The sequence below is a fragment of the Xenopus tropicalis genome, chromosome 4 (genome assembly GCF_000004195.4).
Source record: "Xenopus tropicalis strain Nigerian chromosome 4, UCB_Xtro_10.0, whole genome shotgun sequence".
Classification (NCBI taxonomy): Eukaryota; Metazoa; Chordata; class Amphibia; order Anura; family Pipidae; genus Xenopus; species Xenopus tropicalis.
Window position 1 is genome coordinate 75784604 of NC_030680.2, and position 26593 is coordinate 75811196.

At 39.7% G+C, this 26593-nt stretch overlaps 1 protein-coding gene across 1 annotated transcript; it reads left to right on the forward strand.

Moving 5' to 3' along the window:
• Positions 1-3709: 3709 nt before the first annotated feature.
• ccdc113 (coiled-coil domain containing 113) lies at positions 3710-26324 on the forward strand. Its single transcript, XM_018093365.2, has 11 exons — positions 3710-3776; positions 4919-5204; positions 6489-6615; positions 9363-9527; positions 10417-10575; positions 11620-11700; positions 15025-15180; positions 16209-16316; positions 19944-20099; positions 20821-20904; positions 26149-26324. The coding sequence occupies exons 1-11, from the start codon at positions 3710-3712 to the stop codon at positions 26284-26286; spliced, it is 1527 nt and encodes a 508-aa protein (XP_017948854.2). The 3' UTR covers positions 26287-26324.
• Positions 26325-26593: the final 269 nt, after the last annotated feature.

Sequence of the window (26593 nt, forward strand, 5' to 3'; positions counted from 1 at the left end):
GTAAACAAATCCCAATATAAACAGCTGTCGTTACTCTACAATAAGCATTTCATATAAATAGATAAAATAAATAATGAATGTGCTAATTAAATCAGTCAGTGCAGTGGGGGCAGTGGAATTTACCTTAAATGTCTCAACACAATAATGGTTCTATGGAAAGGCATACCTTACTACTCTTACAACTTTTAAGCCCTTTAGTAGGTGAAAATGCGTTGGTCCTGATGCAAAACCAACACATGCGCACATTATAGCTTTCCCAGTAGGCGCCTGCACAGACAATCTTCCTTGTGTGCGCACTTTCTACATTGTGAGCAGGACTGCTCGCATACATACCCCCTGCTCAGTCTCTCTCTAAGATGCCAACCAATTGCAAGCACCTATAGTTGTTGCTATGGTAACCCGTGCTTAGAGCTTGACTATATACACCGATCGCAACAGAATAGCATTTACTGATGATCTGTGCGGATTGGTGTATTTACTTCTGTCATTTTGCACTGTGATCCTGTTTGTAGGCTGCTACAAGCAGGATCTCATGAGAAACTTTTACATGCATGGTCAGCAGGCGGGGAGGTTCGCACATGTGCAGTACTTTAAACTGGGCCATGTTAACGAAGTTGGCTAAGTAAACATGGCAGACGCAACGGAACTGCACATCGGAAAATTAAACGGGTGGAACGTTATATAGTGTATTGTTAAAGGAGACATATCCTATAAAAATTATGAATGTGCCAGGGAATGATACTCCTCTAGATATAGAAGGATTGTGCTTAAAAATGTTGTGTTTCGAACTGTTTTTTTGAGAAATTCCACCAAAACCTCTCTAGCCCCTCCCATCTGTTCCACTTGCTGCTGGCTGAATTCTCTGGATGTGCAGGGGGGGGGGGGGGGCAGTTCTCAGTACACTGCAATGTAGGATAGGAACCAATCAGCAGCTAGGCTGACCTGATAGGGAACTGAAGCCTGTCTTTGCGTGTGTGTTTGCAGGGCTGTGATTGGCTATCCCCCTCCTACTGTGCTTCTGGCAGGGACCGTTAGGACATGCCCACTCTTCATTACACACACGGACAGAGAAGTAAGAGGATCTATAGGGAGCTCCAATAAATGGGCTATTTTTACAGATAGGATTAATTTTTAGCCCAAAGTGAAACCAGCACCATAGATTATTCATAATTGCTTACAAAATTAGGGTTTTCCCCATTTATCTAATATGTCTCCTTTAAAAAATTGGTTTCCTTGTTCTTTACATTTTTTTAATTCATTGGTGGTCCCTGCAAAGCTTCTCTGCATTGTATTTTGCTTGATACGCAAGTTCTGTAAGTTTCTAGGCAAGTTATGTAGTTTTCTAGCCAGTTTTTGTGGAAGTTATGAAAATTTGGTACATTTTGCATAACTTTATACGTAACTTACACAATTTGTGTAACTTTTGTGACGTGGCTGGGCCCCCTTACGGTGGAAGATATAATGTGGCCCGGCACAACTGTACCCCCTTTCACCTCCCCCCAGTGGTGGCCCTGACTTAAAATAACAGGTTAGTAAGGGAGGTGGAGAAAAGCTTTTGTGCTCACATCCTAAGCGTTGCTAGAAATGCTCCCTATTGGTAGATATGAGAATAGCACCCAAGCAGGAGAAACAGGAGCAAAAGCTGAGTTGTTGCATAGGAGAAACAGCTGCCTGGAAGGATTTGCATTGTGCCGTGCTGGCTGTTTCCAAAAGCATGTGCATAATCAACTGAGATTGCTGCCTACACCCCATTATCATATATTGCTTTAGGAATGAAACTTAAAATGGTAGAATGAATTATTTCTAATGTATACCGTAATATAGAAATAAAAACAACACCATACAAATCATGATAGAAGTGGCCTGGACTTTATGTTAAAGTAGATGCTAATTATAGAAACAAAATCAATGGCAGTATTATGGGGCCAAGTGATAAGATTTTAAATGCAGACTGCATGTAACTTAAGTCAAAAATGTACATATACTCATGCATGCATATAGGGTTCTATTTCTAGGAGAAATTGTTAGACATAATTTCTCATTATTCGTTTTTACCTTTCCTTCTCCTTTAATTGTTTCAAATTTTTGATGCTGGTCTTTGTGCGACAATTAAAAAAAATTGAGTTTTCGGGGTGACAAACCATTAAATTTGCAGTTTCTGCAGATTTTTTCGTAAATATCAGGATTTGAGGAATTGAATTTTTAAAAATAAAAAAATGAGAAATGTTAGAGTTTTAATAAATCTGCCCCTTATTGTATGTTTTTGTTGCCAAAGTTCAAAAAGTGCATAAAAATCCTGCAATCGATTTAAACACAACATTACACATGTACACTGGAAAAATACACTTTCCACAGGAAAAAAATCTACCCTTGCAAGAACTTCAACTGACATAGCAGCAGCCACACTCTACATAAACTGGCTATTACATGGCATATGTTAGGGTAAAGGTTAGGGTAAATTGAGCCCTAGCAACCACATAGCTCCTAAAATTCCAGACTGAAAAACTGGAACATATTGTTAAATTATTCAAAAAATGAACAGTGAATAGTCTACTTAACACATTATACTTAAAGATGGTTTAATGGTGAACTACCCCTAAATTTTTTTCTTTTAATGCAGTGTGAGGTCAAAGGGAATGGATAGGTGAGCAGGACATGGAAACAGCAAGTGTTGCAATTTTCAGGCAATTAGGCTGCTGTCTTGTAGGGATTTCAAGATTGAGTGATCTCCTGCCATCCCTGGAGGCTGCCTGATTTCCGCACTTATTCTGGGAGGGCAGGTTAAACACATGACTGTCATGTTACATTTGTAGCACTTGACAGGCCTGAGAGGCTGAAAGTGCAATATACCAGTGGTCAATTAAAAAAAAAAAAAGGTACATTTCCAGGAATCAGCAACTTTCCTGTGTTACAAAAATAAAACAAGTGTAATCTTTCCAATTTGCATTGTAACATATGAAAGCTCAATTACAAAAAACTCTAAAATGACACAAAATTGAGCAAACATTGACACGGTTCAAAACAGAGGCATAACTAGGCAGGGCCTGGGTGCAAACAAAGCCCCCCCTCAGGACACATGCCATGCAGACACTTGTACCTACCAAATTCCATTATCACCACACTCACAGTGTTAGGCCGAAATGGGAATTCAAAATGGCTCCTGGCACAGAGGCCCGAATTGCCTCCCACCAACAGAAGGGCCGCTGTAAGATGCAATAGACATTGCATCTTACAGCAGCCCTTCTGGCATTTGGCAGAATCCACAGATTGCCAGTCAGGGCCTCCAAGCTGTCCCCTGTGCGTTCCATTGGGGACAGGACATAGGCGCACCAACTGCCCTCCCCACAAATAGGGTTGCCACCAGCTGTCCTATATTTTTCCTTCCTTACTTATAACATTGGCGTTGAGCATCATTTTTATCTGCCAGGCTGGTACAATACCCGACAGGTGCCAAGGGCAACCTTATTCACATAGGTACAGGCACCCATACATAATCTTTGTCAGCTTGTGGAAAGCAGGGCCGCCATCAGGCAGGGAGAAGGGGGACAGTTGTACCGGGCCCAGTGGGTTTTCAGTCTTAAGGGGGTCCTGACCATGCAGCATTTACTTGGGTTAGCAAGACCCCCCTGCTAGCTTCGGATTGGGCTGCTCTGTCTACTCCACAATCAAGATCTTCCACAGTTGGATATTGCTAGGAGAACTTTACCATATGTGGCACAGCCAAGCCAAGTCTGCGGAGAAACAGGAAAGACCTGGCTTGGTGTGCCACATTTCAAGTAAGCCACAGCATGTTTAAGGAAATTGCCCTGAATTGTTCACCTCCTACAATTGTGGTCTGGTGAACAGGGGTTTAGTTTTATTTTATTTATTTTTTTTAGTAAAGAAGAGATGTAAAGAGACCATAAAAGCAAGAGGAAGACTTGATTAGCAGAGAAGTAGAGAGAATTAGAAAAACAAAACAACAAATATAAGCATAGAATGATGAAAAGTGGGAGCAGAGTAGAAAATAAAATGGTTAGAGAAGCAGGGTATAGGGGGAAACATAAGAAAATAAGATGATAATTCAAAGCTCAAAAAGGTGGAGCATTCAGAAAGGGAGAGATGATGACAAAAGAACGGGGATAATAAGACAGAATGGAAGACATGGGGAACAATTAGAGGATTAAAGAAGGGGAAAGCACAGAAAGCTGGGTGGGGAAAGAACATGTAGGCACCCAAGCTCCCGCCCTCCCTATAGCTTAACAAATGAGAGACCTGGAAGTCGCAGCACATTATTTAAAGGCGATGTAAAGTAAAAAATTAAGAGCCTTAACGGTGCAACCCTAGTAAATGGTTTTGAAGTAAAGCAGCCAAGGCTGTATAATTTTTGTAATATTTGTTTGTGCAATCAGTTGTGAGTAGAGCAAAGGTGGGCAAATGTAGGAAAGGAATCTTTTTTTATAAAAACCATAAGTATTTTTTTGTGAATGTATATTAGAAATAAGTTTCTTTTTTAATGTAGAACCTTGGCCACCACTGCGCGTATTGGTTTTTAACCTTTAGGCCCCCAAGGGACCCTGATATCTGATGGCAGCTCTGTTGGAAAGTAACATTTTGCTTACCCAGCCTGCTGTGGCGAATTGTGTGCAATTGCAAGCAAGCATGTGGATCCCTGGGTTCCCTCAGCAGACTGTATGCATAGCTGTGCCAGCTAAACCACACGCGGTGCCATTTGCACTTAAATGTAGAAAAAAAATGTCTGCAACAAACTGCAGCAGATGCTGAGTCAGTATTACGATAACATTTCAGGGAAAATGCAGAACCGCAGGTTTGTCAAAAACTGAAATTTTTGTAAAGGGAACCTATGGGAAAGCTGGCGATCAGGGCTGATTAAATGATCTCTGGCCTAAATTTTATTATCACTTTTTTTGTATTGAAGAACACAAAGCTTCAGACAACTTCCACACTGCCAGAACGCTGCGCCCCGGCCATGACAAGACTGACGCGCATGGAGCTGCGTTGTTTCCATGGCAACAAGGGACGGAGGAACTTGACGTGTTGGCGATCCGAATGGTGGAAGTGATCGCTCGGATGTTTACCTTAGCAACCATGGCGGAGACAGACGCAGAAAGCGTGAAGACAGAGTCCCAAGCTGGGGAAGAACCCTTACAATATTTATCCGAGTTAAGCATCGAGCAACTGGAGATACTTACCCGGGATACTAGGTATTTGTTATTTTTCCATGATTTGGGATTTTTTTGTGATAGGGAAACATACCTGATATGAAAATCTTATCTATTCAAGTCAGTTTAGTTGGTGTTGCACATATTGTTCTAAAACGGGTACTGTATGTCTACACAGTTGAGATATTCCTGACCAGTACTTTTATTTACTAGGAAACCCATACACAAGTCTAAACTATAGTTCAGGAATCATTGCTTTCCTGTTTGTGCATGTACGGGGGGAAGCACAGTGCTATAAAGTTTGAAGTTACTAAATCACAGTTACAATAGTGGCTACAATGGTGGGCCATACAGGTCAAATGAGGTCTATCATCCTACACTTTGATTAGGGTTGCCATCTGCTCTGCCTGTAAAATCATATTTGATGGCAGTGTTATTTATTGGGAACAAGTTCCCCTTTTATTTCTTCTTGGCTGTGTGCACAAAAAGTTTCTTTTGTGCACACTTTTTTAAAACCATGCACAAACTTTAAGAAAACTGATGTGCGCAGTACAGAAGTATGTGTTTTCACACTAAATTCCTTGTGTGCACCACAATCTATTGTGTGCTCTGGTCTCAAAACTTTTGTGCACATGCACAAGCGCACAGCTTAGAGCAACCTTTCTTACTGGTGAGCCACAGTCAAATGTAAAAAGCCTTGGAGAGCAACACAAGCATCATAAAAGTTCATGGAGGTGCCAAATAAGGGCTAAGATTGGCTATTAGGCAGCCTCTATGCACACTATCAGCTTACAGGGGATTTATTTGGTAGTAAATCTTGTTTGTGTTCAACCAAAACTTGCCACCAAGTCAGGAATTCAAAAATATCACTGGTCTAGGGCATCACTGGCTTAGAGGGTACATCGATTGGGATGAAATATTATATAGATAGAAAGGCTTTCAAGCAGTATAAGAAAGCTTATGGAGTTTTCAAAAAAATGGCCAACATGAACAAACTGTTTAAAGAAACAATGGCCTGACCATGACACTTAAAAGCAGGGCTGGAACTAGAGGTAGGCAGAAGAGTTGCCTGCCTAGGGCATAACGATGGGGGGGGGCACCGTCCAGGTAGGTACCTCTCCTGCCTTACCCTCAACGACCCTACCCACACTGGCACTGCACAGTTGTGCACATGCAGGGGAAAAGGGTGTAGATGCGAGGTGGCCTAGGGCCCGATTCGGCTTGGCTTGCCACAGCTTAAAAGGATAACTGCTAAACATAAAACCTAGGCCACAGTTAGCAAAGAATTAAAATCTCCATGAACTTTGTCCATCTTGTCTTTTGCAGAGATGCCGTTTCTATACTCAAAGCAGAAACAGACATGCTTGACAAATTCCATAGCAGGCTGGACCCTAAAGACCTGGTGCCACCTCCAACTACTGATGCTGTGCTATCCACACTGGATTTCAGCCAGGTATTACTTTCTCTTAATGTGATGTCCGCCTTTGCACTTTATCAAGCAGACAACGACAGATATTACATGTTCAGTTTGTGCCTTTTAGCTGTTGTTAAACTGTATCTGCTGGGTCCCAATATCATTGTTGGTTATTGTATCCCAGCTGCTAAATAGTTGCAGGATGAAAATCCCATCATTGATTTTTTAAATAAACATAGCACATTAGGAAATGACCGAAATAAATACATAGTAATGATTCTGCCAGTATACTGATCCAGAGAGAGCAGCTGTTATCCAGGAAGTATATGAGGGGCTGTATACAACTAAAAAACATAAAACCCAATAGGATTGTTTTGCTGCCAATATGCATTTATGCATCTTAGGATCAAGTACAAAAATTTAAATAATTTTACAAAATTATTTGTTTAAAGGAGAAGGAAAGGTAGAATCACCAAAATGTTAGGCACCCCCCTGTGATTGTAATTGCTTACCTTAAAGGAGAAGGAAAGCCTAATAAAAAGCTAATCTCAAGCTGCAGGCATACCTTCAGTTGTCTCAATAGTGGCCTTAAGTCTCCCCATATTTCTCCCGTTCAGATATTTCTCCCGATCAGAAGCCAAACAGGAAGAAAAAACGCTGAGCTTTGTAAAGAAACTTCCCATAATGCCTCACTCCTGCACCAAAAGCAAGACCAGTGTACATTCCCAGTTAGTTAGACTATGAGGAAGCTTCCTGCTGATTGGCTCAGATCCACATTCCTAAGGGGGGGCGTGAGTTCTTAGCATTCTTGAGGGAGGGGGGAGCAGGAGAGAGGAGAGATCTGCATGTCTCTGGCAGAGGAAAACCAACAGACAAGAAATCCTGTATCTTTTGAAAGAGAACTCAGTGCAGCATTTCTGTGAGTGCTTATGGCTGTATTTACATAGACCTTTCTGATAAACCTTACTTAGTTTTTACCTTTCTTTCTCCTTTAAACCACGGGCTGGTGCTCCTGTTAGGAGAAAACTGCACCAACCCAGGGTAGCTGCGAGTGAGCGATCCTCTTCCTTCTGTCTTCGTTCTTCTAAATTTCAGGCCCAGTATATGCGCAGTAGGGGGAAAATATTGACTTTCTTGTTAAAGTTTGTTTTTTCACTCTACTGCGCATGAGCAAGCAGTGTGAAGACAGAAAAAGGAAGAGGGTCTCTTGTTTGGAGCTACCCAGGGCTGGTGCTGTTTTCTTCTAATAGGATCACCAGCCCGTGGTATAAGGTAAGCGATTACAATCACTGAGGGTGCCTAACATTTTGCCTCCCCCAGTTATTGTAAATTTCCTTCTCCTTGAGGGAAAAAGGGATACCATACCTGTCCTACTGGGGGGTCTGTATATCATGACCTGGATTAATGAAACTTGAAACCCTATTCACATGGTGCATATTTATATCATAATCCTATGCTGAGCATTGGTCCTCATTTAATAAAGAAAAAGAAGCAGAGACTAAAAAGAAAAATAACTTGCAAAACATGGTTTTGTGTTTACATGGTGTGTATTGTATCACTAGGGGTTCAGCTGATCTCTTTCAGTTAAAAATGGAGTATTACATAAAACTTGGGATGCACTGAACCCAGTTTTTTGGGAAGTGGTAAAAATCACCAAGCACCGTACCCCCTAACATTTAACCCTTCAGAATGCTAATTAGCATATGCTAATTTATGTTAATTATTATTCGGATTTAGTTTGGCCAGGACCGTGGATTCGCCCGAAACCAAACCCTGCTAAAAAAGGCAGAATCCTGGCCGTATTCCGAACCGAATCCTGGATTCGGTGCATCCATACATAAAACAATTCACTTTATACCTTTTCTTTCTGTCTTATGGTCTAAGGGGTTCCAACACAACTATCTGCATAAAAACATTTACCCATGAACCAATGGTTTTGGTATGACACATCTAAGAAACAGTAGCACAGACTTTACATGGCAGTTTGACTGGTGGGTTAGGCTGTTAGGTTCAGGGGAAAATGCAATACAAATAAACACAATGCTACAATACATAAACTGGATCCTTGCCCACCCCCTTCAGGGTCTGCCACCAATAATGTTACATGTGTTGCAAAATGCCAGAGTGCACACCTTGTAATAAATAATAGAGGTGCAAAGACACTGGAGAAAACCCATTCAGTAACTCCAAAAATAATCACAAGAGCAAAAAGTGTCTGCACATAAAAAAGTAAATGCAAAAGAAAATGTATTATTTACAAAATTATCATCATCAAGGGGTGCCTTTTTTAATTTTTTTGCCCCTGATAAAGACCCTTTATTGGGTTGAAACGCATTGGGCTATGTCTCTTATGATATGATTTTGTAATTAATACATTTTTTTTTTGCATTTACTTTTTTTGAGTGTGCAGATACTTTTTGCTCTTGTTACCAATAATGTTACATAACTTGCCAGAAAGCACAGATATGTGCAATGGGAAGGAAAAGGCAACACTTTAATGCAATTACAGTTTCCTAATTAAACAAAAAAAAATTAGGGGAAACAAAACTCTGACATGTCTCCTTCTGTCATTATGTTTACACATAATAGTTACTGAACACCATACCGATTCATTGTTTATTGATATCATTAACAAATGAAAATAAAGTATATGAAAATAAAGTAAACAGAATAGAAATCACTATTTTCTTTGCCAGTAGAAAAGTAAAAGTAATATTTACTGAGAAAGAAAAGAAATTGCATATGTTTTTATAATCTGTAAAATTTAAATGGTGGTTTGTATACAGATGCGCAGCCGACGCAGGTCTAAATCACGTGGTCAGATTCCTGAACGTCTTTTGAGTCTAACTGTGGACCAGAAGTGTGAACTTGTGCAGAAGGAATTGGAGGAGTCAAAGGAAGAATCTCTGAGAAATGAGGAGAATGCTGAAAAGGATTTGCAAAATCTCAAGGTAACAAACCCATACAGCCTCTACATTCCATACAGGTAACAAACCCACATATAACATTAATCTAGCTGAGATCATCACCAGATACTGCCCATTCAGCTAAATGGTGATTTCTCCTAGTAAACCTAGTTTAAGCCACAGAACTCATCATTGGTAATAGTTACAGCATGTGGCATATATTGCTGGTAGTAACTTATAAAACTATAATATAACTGGGAAGTATCTCTAGTAATGAATCCATATTATTCATATAGCTAACTGCCATGTGATGCTCCCGACATGGTTGCCTGCATGTGGCATAACAAGAAATTACTGGGCCCTGCAACCTAACCTTATCCAAACCCCTCCAAAGTTAGGGCCCTCTACGTTCCTGGGCCCTAAAGCAAGTTCAGCCTCCTTTATTGTTGACCAGCAAGTGTGCCATGTTACAAACCCATAGAGCCCATACAGCTAACTGGAATGTGTAGAAAATAATATATCTGTTCATCCAGCAAGTATCACTGATAATAAAACAATAAAGCTGTGGGCTTGTGTGTGTGACAAATTATGGAATCATGACCAGTGCACACAACAAATATTGAAACATAGAGCTGTACATGTGTGCACTCATAACTTGGCACTGTCTCTCACTAACTGCTCTGCACACAGTTTTTAAAGACTGTCCCTAGTGACAAATCCATATGCTGTAACTTACGCATCTAAGTGGCAAGTCCCACTGGAAAGAAACCCGTTTATCTCACTGATATAACTAGAGAGGGTCACAAACTTATATAGCATACACTGCTTCTCCAATCCCAATTGGAATTCACATGACATTTCTACTGATATTGACTGATCTTTAAATTAATATTTAAATTAACTTATGTCAGTTTATTTTTAATAACTTGTCCAGGCCACAGTGGAGGAGGCAGAGTTTCGCAGTACAGATATAAAGAAATCCAAGTATGAGTTTGAACGAGACATTGGCAAAGCTGCAATAAGCATCAAAAAAAGTGCTGGTGTGTCTCCAGATAAAGTCATCCGCTACATGGAGGAGAAGATGCGTGCTAGAGTAAGGTCATTTTACTTTCAATTTTAATGTAGTGACATACAACTTGGCACTTTGTGAGTGCCTGCTTTCCAGAGAATCTGTGCACCACCCACTATGAAAAGTAGAGGTACTTCAAGTCAATCCATCAGTTCACAGTGGAACATGACGAGCGAGGGATTGCATTACGCTATGAGCCCAAAACAAATACACTTATATATATTTCTGGAAGTTCAGATAATGTTTATGAACCTTTTTACATAAGCCCAATTGAGCTCCTAAAGAAAGAGCACATTTTTCCTTTAATTGCAAGCTTTGTATGCACCGAAGCAAGCTATAGTAGTTTTTTTCATAGCAACTTACATACAAAATGGTGATCATATGCCTAGTATGATGTAGTGCAGTATTTTCAGTGAGATATGTAAGGAAAAATGTTTTTCCTTTTGCATACTACCAGCCACTGAAAAACATTTTTCCTTACATATCTCACTGAAAATACTGCACTACATCATACTAGGCTTATTATTTTATTGTTTTTTAAGTGACCCTGCCAACTAGTAGGTAGCATTATGCACCAAATAAAGCACACAAAACTGTTTATATTATATTTATAATATCCCTAGTATTGCTCCTAAAAAGCAGTTATTATGGAATTGAAATTAAACCAGCACAGCACAGGAGTAGCTGGCTAGGTCAACAGCCTCATACTCTCAGGCATTTACTGAAGTCATTCTCAAATCCGGCCCTGGTTATAATTAAGCTTAAGTGGGGTCTGATCTATATATATATATATTCTGTGTATTTGTATCCCCTCTTTGGAGCCTATGATTAAGTGCTGGGTAAGCATGGAATGTGTTAGGCTATCCATATGGGGTTGTCAATGCTTTTAATGGATTGAAATAAACAAAAAACATTTTTTACTGATTTTTGAGTAATATAGAAGTTTCTAATTTGTATATGTATTACCCTCTTTTGATCACTAGGGGGTCTTCTGAACACTACTCTATTCAGTTTTTGTACATGTAAGACAAGTTTTTGTGTTCCTGGTTCTTTTGTCTTATTTTCTAGGACAGCTTAGTGGACAAACTTCGCCTGAAAAATGCTGCCCTCAAGGTCCAAAAGAAGAAAATGAAAATGCAGGTTAAACAGGTATGTTTCTGATATAAAGCTTTCTTTTACATTATAAAAAGCATTTTATGCAGTTTATGAGATATTCGCCTCAGAATGGATCCCTTTTCTGAACCTTCCCTTCATCATGGGCTCTCTGCTGGGGGGGGTCGCTTACCCCCTAAAACACTACAGTCACCACTGTACTTCCTTGTCACACATATTGCTGGCAGAAATGGCTTAAGATCATGTGCGCATGTGCAGTTATTTTCATAGCTTAACTCTGATTGGCTACATCTCCTGTCAATCTATCTTTGATCCCTCATTTGCTTCAGTGTGTTCTGTGAGGGTGGGGGGCAGCATGTGAGGAGAGAAAGATCTGTCGCTTTCAGGACATGGTGTGCCAGCATGCTTTATGGTAGAAGTCTGTTATGTGACTTTATGGAGGTGGAACAAAAAGCTTATAACTCTTTTGTAAGGATGTACCAAATACAGGATTTGGTTCAGGAATCCATGGTCCTGGCCGAACCAAATCCTTAGCATCATGTGGTTTTTCACCACATAAACACAGAAGTTGGGCATCCCTACTTTTTGTGTGTGTGTTGCTGTGTATGTGGGGGGCATGTGAAGAGAGCACAGCATGTCATTTTCACGTGGGGAAGTGGAGGGTATGGATGGAGGGGCTTGTGCCTGCTTGAGGGAGTTCAAAAGAGGCAGGGAGCTGTTAAGTGAGAAGTCTGACTCACAGTGAGGGAGGAGGAATTTGTAGAGTGCCTGTATGTGAGGAGGATAAAGTTATAGCTGGGGCTGGGTTTTTTGTGGGGGGGATGGCTGTGTAATGGAGTGTTTGTGAGGCGAAAACTGGACATTATGTGGGGTGCTGGTGAATGGTGTTTTCAAAGGGAAGAGTCACTTTTTGGCAGGGTGTGTGTGAGGTTCTGGCTTGTGATGGGGTCATGTATGCAGAAAGAGTTGCGTATTTGTATATATATATATATATATATATATATAACAACAACAAACGGAGCACATCCTATTGAAATTCAAATGCCCAGGGTGCTAGCAAAAAAATATACGAATGAGCTGCACACACCAGGACTTGGCAAAAATATAATAAGTTTATTTAAGAAAAGAGATCCAACGTTTCGAGCACTAACTGTTTTAAAGGAAATGCAAAGAGATATTAGAAAAAAAGATATTAGATTTGTGATATTCTGTATCTATGTACCTATGTGTTAAATAGTAATGCACACAAAACAGCAGCCAATGAACGGTAGAAATGAAGCAATGACCATTGAACTTATGCAGTTAGTTAAAGTGCACAAGCACCCAATGAATCACCAGAGTATGTATGTATGTATAACTTTATTTATAAAGCGCCACAAGCGTACGAAGTGCTGGTAGTAGACTTCAGTACAAAATAGGAGAGGAACTATCAGACCCCTGTCATCAACAGGTGCCCAGTGGAGAGAGTGGAAAGCTTCAGATACCTTGGTGTTCACATCACGCAGGACCTGGCATGGTCCTGTCACATCAACACCGTGGTAAAAAAGGCCCGGCAGCGTCTGTACCACCTCAGGCGCTTGAGAGACTTCAGACTGCCCTCCAAGGTGCTCAGGAATTTCTACTCCTGCACCATAGAGAGCATCCTGATGGGAAACATTATGATCTGGTTCGGGAACAGCACCATGCAGGACAGACGAGCTCTACAGAGGGTAGTGCGATCGGCCGAGCGCATCATCTGCACTGAGCTCCCTGACCTGCACTCAATCTACATCAAACGGTGCTGGACCAAGGCCAGGAAGATCGTGAAGGACCTCAGCCATCCCAACAATAGACTGTTTACTCTGTTGCGGTCTGGGAAGAGATTCCGCTCCCTGAAGGCCAATACAGAGAGAATGAGGAGGAGCTTCTTCCCGCAGGCGATAAGATCTCTCAACCACACCACCATGTAGAACTAATACAATACTTAACATCCATGGACACTATGGACACATTCACGCACATCAACACTTACATGTTATTTTTACATCTGGACCATTGCACAAAGACACTTTAACGTCTACAACTGGATCATTGCACAAATGGTCCTTGGCACAAAGTCACTTTAATAAGGCACCTTAATAAATCACTTTATGTATATTTGCAGAATATCTTTCTCCACAAAATTAAAAAACTTTTTTTTTTTTTCTCCCCTTATAAGCTTCAAACTCTCTTGGCGGTCATATAAGCATTTCACTGCATGTCTTACTGTGTACGATTGTGTATGTGACAAATACAATTTGGATTTGATTTGATGCTTCACTTCAATGAACTCCTGCAACTGGTGTCCAAAAAAAGTTAACTCAAAGGTGGACAACCCCTTTAATAATATTGCTAAGAAATATTGTTTTTAGGCTAGTTTCATATGAGGCTGTATCTCCAATGCACAGAAATGCAGGTGGAGAAACAGCTGATTGGAGCAGATCCAGAGCAGATTTTTGCATGAAAAAAGGGGAAGGGTAAGAAACAGCCTAGTGTGACATTAGCCTTAAAGAATGGTTAGCACAGTACTGTGAGTAAAAAATTGAACTCTAAAGGAAAAGTGTTTATATAAAGACTGCTACATCCTGTAGATACATGTAAAAGTACTATATAGTGCTAAAACTGTAGTAAAATGTTTTTTGTACTACTACTTATTACACTATAGGGTTGATTCACTAAAGGTCGATAAGTTTTATTGCACGCTTTTTTGCATTAAAATTGACACAAAAAAAAGTATTATTGCATGCATTATGTCGCATATCGCGTGCATTAAATAGCGCGCAACAGAATGCGTTAATTAGCGTTCAGAAATAATACTAACGCATGATTCACAAACACTTAGACGCGCTAAATATTGCATTAGTCTGTGCAAAAATTAACACCTAATTGAGGCAGGCGGTAATTATAGAAAAGTACAGTTCATGAGCTTTTGGCAACACAACAAGGACTTTGCAGTGTGATTTATTCAAGTCTGTGTTGGCCCTAGAGTGATGTAGCCTCCAGTTTGCAGGGAAATGGTCATTTTAAGAACAGTAGTTTTCCGAAAGTAATGGCGTGTATGGCTAATATGGCGTGCGTTTTTTTACCCTGTGTTAATTAGCGCGCATTGCGTCAAAAACCACACGAAAATAGTCTTCGCAACTTAAATAAGGCAAACAGCATCGCGTCTTAATTAACGCAAGTGTCCTTTATTTGTGAATTAACGCAAGTATCCTTTATTTGTGAATTGTGCGTTAAGACGTGAAAAATAAGAAGCAATAACATTTTTAACACATGCTATAAATAGCACTTGTTTTATTGCACTTTAGTGAATCAACCCCTTATGTGCTTATTACTTTCCAGAAGGAGGAGATGGGGGAGGTGTTACACGAGGTGGATTTTCAGCAACTGAAGATTGAAAATGCGCAATTCTTAGAGAGAATTGATGAAAGAAACCAGGACCTGTTACAGCTAAAACTGACTGCAGGGGACACTCTTCTGGTTCTAAACCTCTTCAAGGTATGATTATATAATAGTAAAAAATGAGTTTGTGTCCAGCAGTTTTTAGGTTAATTTTCTGCAGAAACAATATACCCGTATATACTCGAGTATAAGCCGATCTGAATATAAGCCGAGGTACCTAATTTTACCTAAAAAAACGGGAAAAACGTATTGACTCGAGTATAAGCCTAGGGTGGGAAATGCAGCAGCTACTGCTAAGTTTCAATAATCAAAATAAATACCAATAAAATTACATTAATTGAGGCATCAGTGGGGTATATGTTTTTAAATATTTATTTCAAATAAAAACAGTAAATTAGCTCTGTAAGTGGAGAAGAGGGTCAACAAAAACAATATGGTATCCACAATGATACCTTAAGAGTACAGGTGAGGATGGAAGATGAATTTGGGAGCGGGCCAGGGCACTGGGGAGTCTGGTTGCGGGTGGCCTAATTTGCACACAAAGGACAGAGGGTGCTAGTCTGGAGGGTCACCTGGGGCACCCGACTCAAGTATAAGCCGAGGGGGACTTTTTCAGCACATTTTGGGTGCTGAAAAACTAGACTTATACTCGAGTATATACTGTAATCTCCCTTTTAGCATGTATTTTGCTCTGGCTCTCTTAATTTAATTTAACAATGGCGTGTGTATGCTTAACCCCTTGAGACCTGTGTCCCCTCTAATCATAAATGTTCTCCCATTGCTGTCTCCTCACCCTCATTTATTATAAGGGTGAGGAGACGTGTGTGTGATGTAGGAGAGGTGTATATGACCCACCTATGTCACATGCATGCACATAATGAGTGAGTTGTGGCACTCGCTCGTTATGCAGATGTGAGTACCACAGCATGGCTACCTGCACCAGGAGCTCCTTTCTGGTGTGGACAGCCTAGCACTGTAGGAGCTATTTAAAAAAAAAAAAAAGACTATTGTTTCTCCATCCGGCGTACAGGCTCTATTAGCCCTCAACTCTAGTGGGGGAAGCAACTTTTGGGTAATAGGTACCCTTTAAGAATAAATCAAGACTTTTTCCCTTGTGCCAACAGAAGAAGTTAAATACTGCAATGGCTGAGTCAACACATTTGGATAAGGAAATCCATATGAGAAAAGAGATGCTGCAGAGGATTGAACTGGAGGCCCAACTCGTGGAGCAGGTATCACCAAGAGTCTGATTGTAATGGCTTTTTCTAGTGCAGTTTAGTGACATCTGTAATATTGAGCTGCATTGTGTGGACACACAATGCAGCTCATAATGTCTGCTCCAATAATTGCCCTATCCTGCACAAAGTTTCAATGGTTTATTAAAAAATACCTGCGAAAACCAACATGTGACACTCCATGTCACCTCCCAGCCTTCTGCCAAAACCAGAAGACAATTGTTGCCGCTGTACGGAAGATTGTTTAGCCTGCCTTTTAATAGTTCTCCGTCTTACAAAAATGTGTACCGTTCCTTTAATATAAATCCCAAATAAGCCAAAAGGAAACTGGTATTTGCTGAAGGATTTTAAGGAAATTAGTTTTACAAAAAGGATGGTAATTTTTCAGACTGTATGTATCATTTCTTAAAGGTGTTTTAAACCCAAAAATGAATTGATTTAAACTTATTTGCAGTTTATGTTCATTTTCTATTTTTAATGTTTTTGATATAATTATTCCTGTTGAAAGTTCATAGGCAAAACTGCAAACAATGGGTTTTAGATAGGATCTGTAGTCTGGCTACTGGCTACTGGCTACAGACTACTGGATACAGACTACTAGATTCTCAGCCATAAGGCATGACAGTATTGCTGCTTTTGTGAGAAAAATATAGGAAAATTAAAGTGATATAGACACATTTAAGATTTTTCCATATATGTGTCAAAAGCTGCATTGTGGGTAAAAAACCTGGTGTCCACAATTGAATTGTAAAATTTACACTTTCTTTGTCTTTACAAGAAAAAAATGTGCAAACTATGTGAGATTACCCTATGTTCCTTTGCCTTTAAAGTGCCCCTCACCCCACTTGCAATTTTTGGATTGACTAGGCTGTCATTGCTGGCTAATAGTTACATAGTTACATAGTTACATAGGGTTGAAAAAAGACCTGTGTCCATCAAGTTCAACCCATCCAAGTAAACCAGCACACCTAACCCACACCTACCAATCTATACACTCACATACATAAACTATAAATACAACCACTAGTACTAACTGTAGATATTAGTATCACAATAGCCTTGGATATTCTGATTGATCAAGAACTCATCCAGGCCCCTCTTAAAGGCATTAACAGAATCTGCCATTACCACATCACTAGGAAGGGCATTCCATAACCTCACTGCCCTCACCGTGAAAAACCACCTACGCTGCTTCAAATGGAAGCTCCTTTCCTCTAATCTAAAGGGGTGACCTCTGGTGCGTTGATTGTTTTTATGGGAAAAAAGAACATCCCCCAACTGCCTATAATCCCCTCTAATGTACTTGTACAGAGTAATCATGTCCCCTCGCAAGCGCCTCTTTTCCAGAGAAAACAACCCCAACCTCGACAGTCTCACCTCATAGTTTAAATCTTCCATCCCCTTTACCAGTTTAGTTGCACGTCTCTGCACTCTCTCCAGCTCATTAATATCCTTCTTAAGGACTGGAGCCCAAAACTGCACTGCATACTCAAGGTGAGGCCTTACCAGGGACCTATAAAGGGGCAAAATTATGTTCTCATCCCTTGAGTCAATGCCCTTTTTTATACAAGACAGCACTTTATTTGCTTTAGTAGCCACAGAATGACACTGCCTGGCATTAGACAACTTGTTATCAACAAAAACCCCTAGATCCTTCTCCATTAAGGATACCCCCAACACACTACCATTCAGTAGATAGTTTGCGTTTATATTATTTCTACCAAAGTGCATAACTTTGCACTTATCAACATTGAACCTCATTTTCCAGTTTGCTGCCCAGTTATCTAATTTTGTCAAATCGCTCTGCAAAGCAGCAGCATCCTGCATGGAACTTATAGTTTTGCACAATTTAGTGTCATCAGCAAAAATAGAAACAGTACTGTCTATGCCCACCTCCAGGTCATTAATAAACAAGTTAAACAGCAAAGGCCCAAGGACTGACCCCTGCGGTACTCCACTAACCACACTGGTCCAATTAGAAAATGTTCCATTTACAACCACTCTTTGTACTCTATCCTTCAGCCAGTTCTCTATCCAATTACAAATATTATGTTCTAGGCCAATATTCCTTAATTTGATCATTAACCTTCTGTGAGGTACTGTATCAAACGCTTTAGCAAAGTCCAAGTAGATGACATCAACTGCCATTCCAGCATCAAGGTTCCTACTCACCTCCTCATAAAAGGCAACTAAATTAGTCTGGCAAGATCTGTTACGCATAAAACCATGCTGGCACAAACTAATAGTATTGTGAACTGCAATGTATTCAAGTACCCTATCCCTTATTACCCCTTCCAAAAGTTTTCCTACTACTGATGTCAGACTAACAGGCCTATAGTTTTCAGGCTGAGAACGGGATCCCTTTTTAAATAACGGCACCACATTAGCAATCCGCCAGTCTCTTGGCACCATGCCAGACCTCAATGAATCCTGAAAAATTAAGTGAAGAGGTTTGGCAATCACAGCGCTCAGCTCATTTAATACCCTGGGATGAATCCCATCCGGCCCTGGACCTTTGTTTACCTTTATATGTTCAAGTCTCTTTTGAATTTCCTCCCGAGTGACCCATGCGTCAGTAGCTAAATTACTAGAACTGGGCATATTACAAGGGAAGCCTTCATTATCTGGCTCCTCAGATGTATAGACAGATGAAAAATAAGAGTTCAAAATTTCAGCTTTTTCCCCGTTTTCATCAACCAACGTACCCCCCCGTGATAATAAAGTTCCCACCCCTTCTTGCTTCATTTTTTTACTATTCACATAATTAAAAAATAATTTTGGATTCTTTTTACTCCTAGCTGCAATATCCCTTTCCATCTCTAGTTTAGCTTGCCTGATAGCTTTTTTGCATGCTTTATTTGCTTCCTTGTACCTGATGAAAGTTTCCGCTGTCCCAGCTAACTTGAATGCCCTAAAAGCACGTTTTTTCTTACCAACCTCGACAATAACACTTTTATTCAGCCATAAAGGTTTCGCTTTGCGATGCCTCTCCTTGCTTACTAGGGGGATATACTGTTGTGTATACCTACAAAGCAATGTTTTAAAGATGTTCCATTTTCCTTCTGTGTCTAACCCCATGAAAAGCCTTTCCCAGTTGACACATTGCAGAGATGCCCTTATACTGGCAAAGTCTGCACGTCTAAAATTGAGTGTTTTAGTTACTCCCTTATAGCGCTGTCTCTGCAGCATTATCTCAAAGGAGACCATGTTGTGATCACTGTTCCCCAAATGCTCACCCACACAAATGTTAGAGATAAGTTCATTATTATTAGAAATCACCAGGTCCAAAATAGCGTCATTCCTAGTGGGTTCTTGAACTGCCTGAAATAAAAAGTTGTCATTTAGCATATTTACAAACCTACTAGCTTTTTCTGACGTAGCCACCCCATTACTCCAGTCAATGTCCGGATAATTAAAGTCCCCCATAACAACAACTTGACCCAGTTTTGAAGCCTCCTCCATTTGCAACAATAGCTGGGCCTCATCCCCCTCATCTATACGGGGTGGTTTATAGCATACACCAATGATCATTTTCTTTGTGACCTTCAGCCCTACTGGCATCTTATACAGTATATATTATATATATATATATATATCTTTATTAAATGTTTATATTTTTTGAAGGACAGAGAAAAGGCAGAGAGGGTAAACAAGAAACTCAGAAAACAGCTCCATGATTACCGTGTGCCTGATGTTTTGGAATATATTCAGGAAAAAACTGATCAAGAAGATCTGGAAAAAAGTATTAGAATCTGGGAAAGGAAAGTAGAGATTGCTGAGGTAATGTTTTAAATAATCATCTTTTGGGTCCTAATTCAAAAAAGGTCATGGTCCTGTTGTACAGATGTTGTAATGTACCTGCTAAAAATTAGTAATGGGAAAAGGCTGAAACTACAGTGGGTAAATTATGGGTGTGGCTCAAAACTGAAGTGGGAGCACAAAAGTAGTAATGCATGCTACATCTAGCCATATATTGTCTATCAGTATATTGAGCCAGCCCCTCTCACACAGTAAATGTTCTAACCACATGAGTCCATGAAGTTCAACCCTTCCAAGTAAACCCAGCACACACAACCTATACTGACCTATCTATACACTCACATACATAAACTATATATACAAACATTAATACTAACTGTAGATATTAGTATCACAATAGCCTTGGATACTATGCTTGTTCAAGAACTCATCCAGGCTCCTCTTAAAGGCATTAACAGAATCTATTACCACATCTCTAGGAAGGGCATTCCCCAACCTCACTGCCCTCACCGTGAAAAACCACCTACGCTGCTTCAAATGGAAGTTCCGTTCCTCTAATCTAAAGGGGAGGCCTCTGGTGCGTTGATCGTTTTAATGGGAAAAAGAACACCCCCTATCTGCCTATAATCCCCTCTAATGTACTTGTACAGAGTAATCATGTCCCCTCGCAAGCACTTTTTTTCCAGAGAAAACAACCTCAACCCTGATAATCAAACCTCATAGTTTATATCTTCTTTACCAGTTTAGTTGCACGTCTCTGCACTCTCTCCAGCTCATTAATATCCTTCTGAAGGACTGGAGCCCAAATCCACACTGCATGTTCAAGGTGAGGATTTACCAAAGACCTATAAAGAGGCAAAATTATGTTTTCATCCCTTGAGTCAATGCCCTTTTTTATACAAGACAGCACTTTATTTGCTTTAGTAGCCGCAGAATGACACTGCCTGGAATTAGACAACTTTCTATCTACAAAAATCCCCAGATCCTTCTTAATTAAGCATACCCCCAACACACTACCATTTAGTGTATAACTCACGTTTATATTATTTCTACCAAAATGCATAACTTTGCACTTTTCAACATTAAATCTCATTTTGCATTTTGCTGCCCAGTTTTCCAATATTGTCAAATCACTCTTCAAAATGGCAGCGTCCTGCATGGAACTTATAGTTTTGCGCAATTTGATATCGTCAGCAAAAATAAAAACAGTACTTTCTATGTCCACCTCCTGGACCTTTGTTTACCTTTACATGTTCAAGTCAATATGAGAGTAGTTAGAAGAAGATGAAAGCGAGAAGAATAGTGTTGTATCCATACTTCAACACTCATGGCTCTGAAACAATGTGTACCACCTTTATTAATCTATTTCTGTGTTTTGGCTGTAGCACTGCTATGTAAAAATGTTATTCTGCCCTTTTTGGTGGCTGCTCCACCTTCACCCTGTATTAGGTGTCTGCAATATCTATTGCCTTGCACAGTATATGTGCAAAGTGACTGCTTCATAACTGGTGAACCCGGGCCACGGCTCCAGCATAAACTTCAGTCACAGATAGTTTTTGCAGACAGAAATTATAAGGGTAATGTCCCACCGAGAGATTAGTCCCATGATATTTCTCTGCCACCACGGGCAACTAATCTTTCAGAAATGCCTTTCCACTGGCAACAAAGGGAATTGCTTACACATTGCTTTAGCTTTCCAAAGTCAAGCAATGCATAGGCCTTTCCACCGACAAACCCCTTGCCCATGGTAGCAGAGATCTATCGTGGGTAGCAGAGATCTATCGTGGGCAACAAATCTCTTCATGGGACATTACCCTAAATATGACCCACATTGCAATTTTAACTGATAGTGGAGAGCAAAGATATACTCCCATACCTAGTTTTGGTTCTTTAATTTTCTTAAGGAAGGTAGCATAGTACTGCCGGGTAGCTCAAAAGAATCTTTTCAACCAATTGCTAAATGATGCTCACGAGCTAAATAAATAGAGACATTTCTATTCTTGTCCTTTAGTAGCTTGACAGTTGAGCAAATGGTACACAGGGAGATTTGTCACCTGCGGTGCTACTCCGGGCAACAAATCTCCCCAAACATTCCCCAGATATCACGAGAAAACTTTAGAAAATGAAGTGCATTGTATGCTTTCTCCTTGGCGATTTACTTTATTGAGATCAACCTGGACTACCGCAGGAGACAAATTTACCCTTGTGTCATTAGCCTTAGGATAATGGTGTAACAGAGAGATCAGTGGTGTTTTGTTGCCCCTGGGACAGCATTTTGTAGACAAAATGCCACAAAGCACCAATTTAAAGTGAATTTGTGTCTTTACAACTTGTCTTGTCTAGTGACAGATGCATATCGCTTGAAAACACATGGCTCTGCAGTTTTACTAGACAGAGCAAGTCACGATTGCAGCTATTTCCATTAATTTTGAATTCCCATTAATTTTAAATTGGGTTGGCCCAGAAAAAAATGCTGGGCCAACAAAACACACTACAGATCTTGTATTGTTCTGTTACTCTGAGGGGATGCTAGTAGCCAGGGTGTGTATTTCGATTGGTGTAAAGAAAATCACATGTAAAGAATCCTAGGTGCTGGTTCTGTTGGCTACAGTTGCATAATTTGAATAATTACCAAAAATGTAGCAGAAAGTTTTGAGCAATAACATGATTCATATGTTTTAGTGCCGGGGATTCCCACGGACACCAATGAAAAGGTATTTTCAGGTAGCACAGATTTCCCAGGGGCGACAAATCTCTGTGTGCCATAACCCAAATACAAGGGGAATTGTTTTCCACAACACAAAGAAGGCAGATATACAATACAAGTATAGGACCCGTTATCCAGAATGCTCAAAATTAAGGGTTTTCTGGATAAGGGGTCTTTCCGTAATTTGGATCTTCATACCATACTAAAAAGTCAATAAAACATTAATTAAACTCAATAGGACAGTTTTGCATCCAATAAGGATTAATTATATCTAAATTGGGATCAAATACAAGGTACTGGGTTTTTTTTACAGAGAAAAAGGAAACCAATTTTAAAAATCTAAATTATTTAATTAAAATTTCATAACAGAATCAGGAATATAATTGCTGGTTTCTTGTACTAAGGAGCAGAATGAATTCTGTGAGATGTCTTAATAAAATGAATAGGGATTTTAAATTGGATCTTAAAATTAGGATTATAAAAGAATTCAATTTTCAGTTAGAATTTTGCAGATTATACTTATGTACTTAATTTTATTTTGCAGTTTACTCTGCAGCTATAAAGTATATATTGCAGATCAAAAGGCATCTGTGATATTTTAACAACAAAAATGTTTCAATGTAATGTCTAAATAGTTCAGTCTTTATGGCAAGTATATGCTGGTGATATGGATTGTTTGGAGACACAACTCACTGTCTGAAATCAACTTGTAAAGTTTTTTTAAGGCATTGTAAACTCCTTTGGACACCTCATGCATCGGTTATTGGTTGCTTTGTATGTTAATTTGTATGTAATTCTGCATGTATAAACCCTCTTGTACAGTGCTGAGGAATATGATTGTGCTTTAAAAAAACACACTCATAAAATGAATAATAAAAAGGGAAGGCACAAGCAAGATGCAAAAAAGTGAATACTTTAGATGAGTAACAGGTATTACATCTATTATCCAGAATGCTTGGGATCTGGGATTTTTCTGTTACTAGAAGAACTGTACAGTCTATGACAAACACATCATACAGATTGCTGCTGTCGCTCTGCACAGGAAAGGGTTTAGAGTGCTAGCTGCCCAGCAAATCCAAGAGAATCCTTCTTTTTTATGTGCACTCAGCTATGTCCATTTTGTTTGTATGGTTGTTGCCAGAGACATTATATATTTCATTCCCAGCTCTGAACGCCTAAATATCAAAGACAGAGCAGGAATATGAACAAATAGCCCTAGAAACAATGATTATCTGTGGAGATTCAAGTTTATTCTCTAAAATGAATCTTCTTGTATCTGTAATTAAGTTTGCAGCACCCAATTTGCAGAGCTAGGGGGAGCAAAAGTATCAGTTTTAGGGAAGGTTTATATTCCCTTTAAACATTACTATTCTTGTATCACATTTTTAAAGTTCTAACAAACTTTGCAGTGTTATACAACAGAAGGGTGTAAACATAAAACATTGAATTACATATAAATCACGACCAGTATAATAGGTAAGGGGGCTCTGCTCATAAGAGCTTACATTAAAACAAACCTGATAGAATTGTTATTCCATTAAACTGAATTTACATGGAGTTGGAAAATATCTACTATATTACTGAAAGCAGAGACTCATGAATTTCTGAGAGCACCTGCAGGCCAATTAGAATTAAAACGGGCACTTAATAAAAGTTAAATATTATGATTTCCCGCGACTAATCTCCCCGTGTGTCATGGCCCTAAGCGATCTGACACAACCTGTTGCAGTGGGTGGTGCAAAAATTTCCTTTGATCACTTTTTTCTTTATTACCAATGGAAATCATTCAGGCATGCTTAGTAGACAGCACTTTGACTGAGAAGGAAGGCTCAGTATGCTAAAGGGGTGTAAGCTTTGCGCTATATTAGAAAGCAACTGAATTCTTAGGGTGAAGACACACTGGGCTACTGGTAGCAGCTACTTGTCACGGCTACTAAACTCCAGAATATACTCTGCCATAGACAATAGTGAGAATTGCCTCTGCTAAAACACACATAGATACAATTATCAGTAAATGATCAGCATTGTCTTTTTTAGTAGCCACAACAAGTAACTGCTACTAGTATCTCCATGTGTCTTCACCCTTAGAGCCGTGGTAGACGGGGAGATTAGCTGCCCGCGACAAATCTCCCTTGTTGCGGGCAACTAATCTCCCCAATATGCCATCCCACCGGCTTGAATGTAAATCACCGGTGGGATGGTATATGCAGCGCCGTGATTTTCCGAAATCGTGGAAGTTTCCTTTCAAAGCAACTTCCTCGGTTTTGGGAAATCACGGCGCCGCATATGCCATCCCACCGGCAATTTACATTTTCGCCGGTGGGATGGCATATTGGGGAGATTAGTCGCCTGCAACAAGGGAGATTTGTCGTGGGCAACTAATCTCCCCGTCTTCCACGGCCCTTAGCAAGGCAGAGCTGTCAACTCCCCCTATTTCCATGGAAGTTAGCAGATTTTGCCCTCCCTCCCCCGGTCACTATATGGGATTCCCCCGGTTTCCTGCGTTAATCTGCTTTCTGCAGCATAAAATTGGTGTTCGGATGCACTGGGGCATTCAGTGTGTGGTGACACTAGGGGGCGAAATGAGTCCGATTGCGTTTTTTTCGTAATGATCGGTATTTTGCGATTTTTTCGTATGTTTTGCGATTTTTTCGGATTCTTTACGAATTTTTCGCTACCAATATGATTTTTGCGTAAAAACGCGAGTTTTTCGTAGCCATTACGAAAGTTGCGTAAAATCTGGCGATTTTTCGTAGCGTTAAAACTTGCGCAAAAAGTTTCGCTTTTTTCGTAGCGTTAAAACTTACGCGAAACTTTGCACCTTTTAAGTTTTAACGCTACGAAAAATGCGCAACTTTTCGCGTAAGTTTTAACGCTACGAAAAAAGCGCAACTTTTTACGCAACTTTCGTAATGGATACGAAAAACTCGCGTTTTTACGCAAAAATCGTATTGGTAACGAAAAATTCGTAAAGAATCCGAAAAAATCGCAAAACATACGAAAAAGTCGCAAAATGTTCGTTTTCAAGTCGGAACTTTTCCAATTCGGGTCGGATTCGTGGGTTAGTAAATCAGCCCCTAGGCGTGCCACACATTTCATGATACATAAATATTTAAGGGTGACAGCCTTGGAAAGGACATTAGACTCAGTATTGGGGGAAGAGGTATGTTATTTTGGGGACTTTTTAGAGTTGATTTAGGGATTTTAAAATAAAATGGCTAACCTAGCCATTAGCTTTAATATTTGACACCCGTAGAATATTTTAACATGAATTATATTAAATTAAATTTATTGTTATTTCTTCATGTTATCTTCAATTTCCTGATTGCAAAGAGCATGATTTTCTTTTTTTTTTTTCCTCAGCTCTCCATGAAAACACATCGCAGAACTTGGGAAAAACTTAAGGCATCTTGTCAAATACAAGTCTGTGGCCAGCAACAAGGGATGTTAAAATTGGATAAAACCCTTTCTAAACCTACCTCCCAACTCACAGATATTTGAAACAAAATAATCTAATAAAATATGTTAATTCCTAAACAGTGTTTCTTTTTTCAGCTTTTTGGACAGTGAGAGTGGTGTCCTCCCTTCATTATGTTTTTATAATATAGTTATTTACAAATAGTTCATTTCTTTTTGGAGCCTCAGATTGCACACTAGCACTTTTCTTCTACCTACATAGAGTTGGTTCACTTTCTGACACTATGGAGTCCTACTGGCTTAGCGGGACTCTGCTCAGCCAGCAAGGAATTAATGAGTTATCACTTTTTGAGTTACTGATCTTATCTTACTTACTCTTCATAAAATGACA